The sequence below is a fragment of the Octodon degus genome, unplaced genomic scaffold, assembly GCF_000260255.1.
Source record: "Octodon degus isolate 3935 unplaced genomic scaffold, OctDeg1.0 scaffold00050, whole genome shotgun sequence".
In the NCBI taxonomy this organism is placed as follows: Eukaryota; Metazoa; Chordata; class Mammalia; order Rodentia; family Octodontidae; genus Octodon; species Octodon degus.
This window is the reverse complement of record NW_004524626.1, coordinates 10,894,246-10,898,176: the sequence shown is the minus strand read 5'-3', so window position 1 is coordinate 10,898,176 and position 3,931 is coordinate 10,894,246. Positions and strand designations below refer to the sequence as shown.

The following is a 3,931-nucleotide window of genomic DNA, read 5'->3' as shown; positions in this document are numbered from 1 at the left end:
CTCCTTTCTTATTTTTAATTTTTTTTTTTTTTTTTTTTGGGTGGGGGGCAGGTACCATGGATCAAACTTAGGACCTTGCGCTTAACAGGCAGGCTCTTATGCCACTGAGCTATCTCCCTGGCCCCAGACCTCCTTCTTAGAGCTTGGCCTTATTCATCTGGTGCTGCACCTGAGGCCTGTGCCCAAGTGTCCCAGGCAGGTCAGCTCCGGGCAGGAGGAGCAAGAGGAAGAAATGGGTTCTAGAGGCCCCCTTCCTCCGGGACCCTCAGCCCTAGGGCGTGGGTCTGGGCCCTCCTGGGTGTCCTTGGCCCAGGTTGCAGGCTGGGGTGGGGTGGGGCAGTGCAGCTGGGTGTCCACCCTCTACAGCGTCCACCTGGCTGGCTTGGAGCCCAGGCTGGCACCGCCTCCTCTTCTTCATTAAACCCTTAAAACCCAGGTGAGCCAGAGTCCTGGCCTCGGCACCCAGCTGAACACTGGTGGTAGGTGCGCTGGGGGAGGGGACAGTGTGTCTTTGACTTTTTCACTCACTTCCTTCCTGTCTGTCCCAGCTGCAACACCGACACGGGGTGGGGCTGGGGGTACTAGTGTCATCAACAGCCATCCTCGACAGTAACTCGGGTCATGTCACTCCTCTTCCTGAGCCTGTATTCTTGTGCTAGAGGAGGGCTCCTCTATCTGCTGTCATTCCAGAACTCTGGAAGCTGAGGCAGGAGGACCCAAGTTTGCCCCAGTGTGGGCAACTTAGCAGGCACTAGAGGGACTTGGTTGTGAGTGCTGAGGGGACAAGCCTGGACGGCATTCCGGGCGGAGAGGGAGCTAGGAGGTGAATGGGAGGCCACACCCTGCACCGCCCAGCCCTGCAGCCCTTCCTGGGAGGCTTCACAGGCAGCTGCTGGAGGTGTTGGGGGTCAAAGAGGGGCAGTCATGTGACCTTGTCCCCAGGGACTCTTGTGGGATTGGTGTGGGAGGTCGGGGAGGGCACTGGCAGTACTTCCTGGAAAAGAGGAGCCACCACCACTGCTGTGTCTGTGGGGACAAGGGGGGAGACCAGGGACCCAGGAAGTTCCCACACTCCGATGTCACCAAACAGCCTGGGTTCAGGCCAGCCACATATTGCAGTGTGGCTGATTCTGGTCACAGGCTTCCTGACACAGTGAGCGTCTCAGACAGGCCACCTGGACCTGCAGGCTCAGCAGATGTGTCACACACACACAACAGACCCAGGCTGCACACAGGAAGCAGTCCCCGCCCAGCCATGGTGGGTGTGTGCCACACAGCTGGGCCCAGCACACGCACTCCCCAGTGCACAGGAGCGCTGAGGCACAGGAACAGCCCCCAACGGTCAGCCAGCCCCAGCAGCCGTGTGGCAGTGACTTCCCACGCCAGCCCTGACCCCCTCCTGGGATCCCACGTCCAGTTCTAGGGAAGTCGGGCTCACATGACCCAGGGGAGGGCCCCAGGCACCCAGCTTGTCCCTGGAGAAACTGCATCACCCTTCCGGAGGATCCACTTCCACCCCCAGGAATAAAGGCCCTGACAGCCACCCAGGCCCGGAGTCTACCTGCCTCCCGTGTCCACTGCTCACCAGGCTGCAGCTCCCCAAGGTGAGTTCTGGGTGTGTGGGGTGCTGAAAGGGCTTCCCGTCCCCTCAGCCAGTTCCAATTTGTGCCACGGAGTCTTGGAAGCTTTGGCACCCCAAGGCCAGGTGTGTGGCACACGCCTGTCATCTCAGCACCCCAGGAGGCTGAGGCAGGAGAATCGCCATAAGTTGGAGGCCAGCCTGGGCTACACAGTGAATTCATGGCCAGCCTGGATTGCATAGTGAGGCTGTCTCAATCCCTCAACCCCCCAATCCACCCTGCTGGTCCAGCCTGCAGAGATCAGGATCCTTTCCTCCTGGGGTCTCAGGCTCACACATGGTCTCTCCCTTTGCAGATGTCTGCGTGGGTGGTGCTGCTGGCCCTGCAGGCCTCTCTGCTGCTCCGCCTGGCCAGCTGCACGGCCCCCACGGCCACCCTGCGCTTTGTGGCTGTGGGTGACTGGGGCGGGGTTCCCAATGCCCCATTCCACACAGCCCGGGAGATGGCCAACGCCAAGGAGATCGCCAAAGCTGTGCAGATGATGGGGGCCGACTTCATCCTGTCCCTGGGGGACAACTTCTACTTCACCGGCGTCCATGATGTCAATGACAAGAGGTTCCAGGTGCGTGCCGGGCTGGGCGGCAGCTGCCCAATCTGGTGGCCTTCCTCTGGGGGGTGCAGAGCAGCGTGGGCAGAGCACCTGTGGGTCTCTCCAGGACGCCTCAGCTCCCTGGCCCCTGATTGGTGGGAGCAGGAGGGCAGCTGGTGACCTGCGGGGGGGGGGGGCGCCCTTTCTGTCCACTGTAGGAGACCTTTGAGGACGTGTTCTCTGACCGCGCCCTGCGCAATGTGCCCTGGTACGTGCTGGCCGGGAACCACGACCACCTTGGGAACGTCTCAGCACAAATCGCCTACTCCAAGGTCTCCAAGCGGTGGTGAGCACGCCCCGGGGATGTCCAGCAGGAGGCTCTCCAGGGGCTGAACGCCAGCAGGGCAACACAGTGAAACCTCTGTCCTAGGAAAAAAACCCAAAACCAGGACATAGGGGCGGCTGCCCATAACCCCAGTACTCTGGGAGGCTGAGGCAGGGAGATCACAAATTTAAGTTTAGTCTGGTAAACTTAGTGACCTCAGAAGACCCTGTCTCAAAATAAAATTTTTTGGGGGCCTGCTCCTTAGCTCAGTTCTTTAAGTGGCTGCTTCAACAAAGCAGTCAGGCTCAGGTTGCTGTGGTTCAATCCCCACAACTCAAGCCAGCCAAACCTGCCCTGAAGGCATTCCAAGCAATAAATAAATAAATAAATAAATAAATAAAAAATAAAAGTTTAAGGATATAGCTCAGTTAAAAAAAATACATCAAGTTTTCTCAAAGGTCCTTTAGCTTGAGCCAGCTATGGCCCTGACATCTCTCTATTCCAAATGTCTGCCCTTGGCCTCTGTTCCCGTGTCAGGAACTTTCCCAGCTCATTCTACCGCCTGCACTTCAAGATTCCGCGGTCCAACGTGACCGTGGCTATCTTCATGCTGGACACGGTGACATTGTGTGGCAACTCCGATGACTTCCTCAGCCAGCAGCCTGAGAGGCCCCGGGACCTGGCAGTAGCCCGGACCCAGCTGTCCTGGCTGAAGAAGCAGCTGGCGGCGGCCAAGGAGGACTACGTGCTGGTGGCCGGCCACTACCCTGTGTGGTCCATCGCTGAGCATGGGCCCACCCGCTGCCTGGTCAAGCACCTTCGGCCCCTGCTGGTCACCTATGGGGTCACAGCCTACCTGTGTGGCCATGACCACAACCTGCAGGTAAGAAGGGGCCAGGCATGGTGCAGGGCTGGCCTCCCGGCATAGAGAAGGCTGAGGCAGGAGGATCACCGGGAGTTCAAGGCCAGGCTGAGCTATACAGACAGAGAGTCTGTCTTTAAAATAAATAAAATAGGGTGTGGGGTATAGCTCAGTGTCACGGTGTCTACCCAGCAAGCATGAGGTCCTGAGCTTGATTCCCAGTGCCTAAAATAAGTCTCTGGCATCATGAACAGATGTGGCCCCCATGGGTGGAGGTCTGTCAGCTCCTGTCAGGGCTGCAGCTGCCCCACTCCCCTGTCCTTTGTCCCCAGTACCTTCAGGATGAGAAAGGCGTTGGCTATGTGCTGAGTGGGGCTGGGAACTTCATGGACCCCTCCGTGCGGCACCAGCGCAAAGTCCCCAACGGCTACCTGCGGTTCCACTACGGCTCCGAGGACTCGCTGGGTGGCTTTGCCTACGTGGAGATCGGCGCCAAAGAAATGACAGTCACTTACATCGAAGCCTCGGGCAAGTCCCTCTTCAAGACCAGCCTGCCTCGGCGGCCCAGGCCCTGA

At 58.9% G+C, this 3,931-nt stretch overlaps 1 protein-coding gene across 2 annotated transcripts in view; it reads left to right on the top strand.

The window, feature by feature from the left end:
- The window catches only part of Acp5 (acid phosphatase 5, tartrate resistant), an 11,383-nt gene extending 7,452 nt beyond the window's left edge, over nucleotides 1-3,931 (top strand). Inside the window, exons 1-6 of one of the 2 annotated variants that reach the window (XM_004632810.2) lie at nucleotides 992-1,258; nucleotides 1,523-1,604; nucleotides 1,936-2,202; nucleotides 2,388-2,515; nucleotides 3,032-3,377; nucleotides 3,689-3,931. In XM_004632810.2, the coding sequence (XP_004632867.2) occupies nucleotides 1,197-1,258; nucleotides 1,523-1,604; nucleotides 1,936-2,202; nucleotides 2,388-2,515; nucleotides 3,032-3,377; nucleotides 3,689-3,931 (1,128 nt within the window). In that variant the 5' untranslated portion in view covers nucleotides 992-1,196. Of the gene's footprint in view, nucleotides 1-991; nucleotides 1,259-1,522; nucleotides 1,605-1,935; nucleotides 2,203-2,387; nucleotides 2,516-3,031; nucleotides 3,378-3,688 lie in introns of those variants that run through there. The other variant, XM_023717197.1, reaches the window with a different exon arrangement.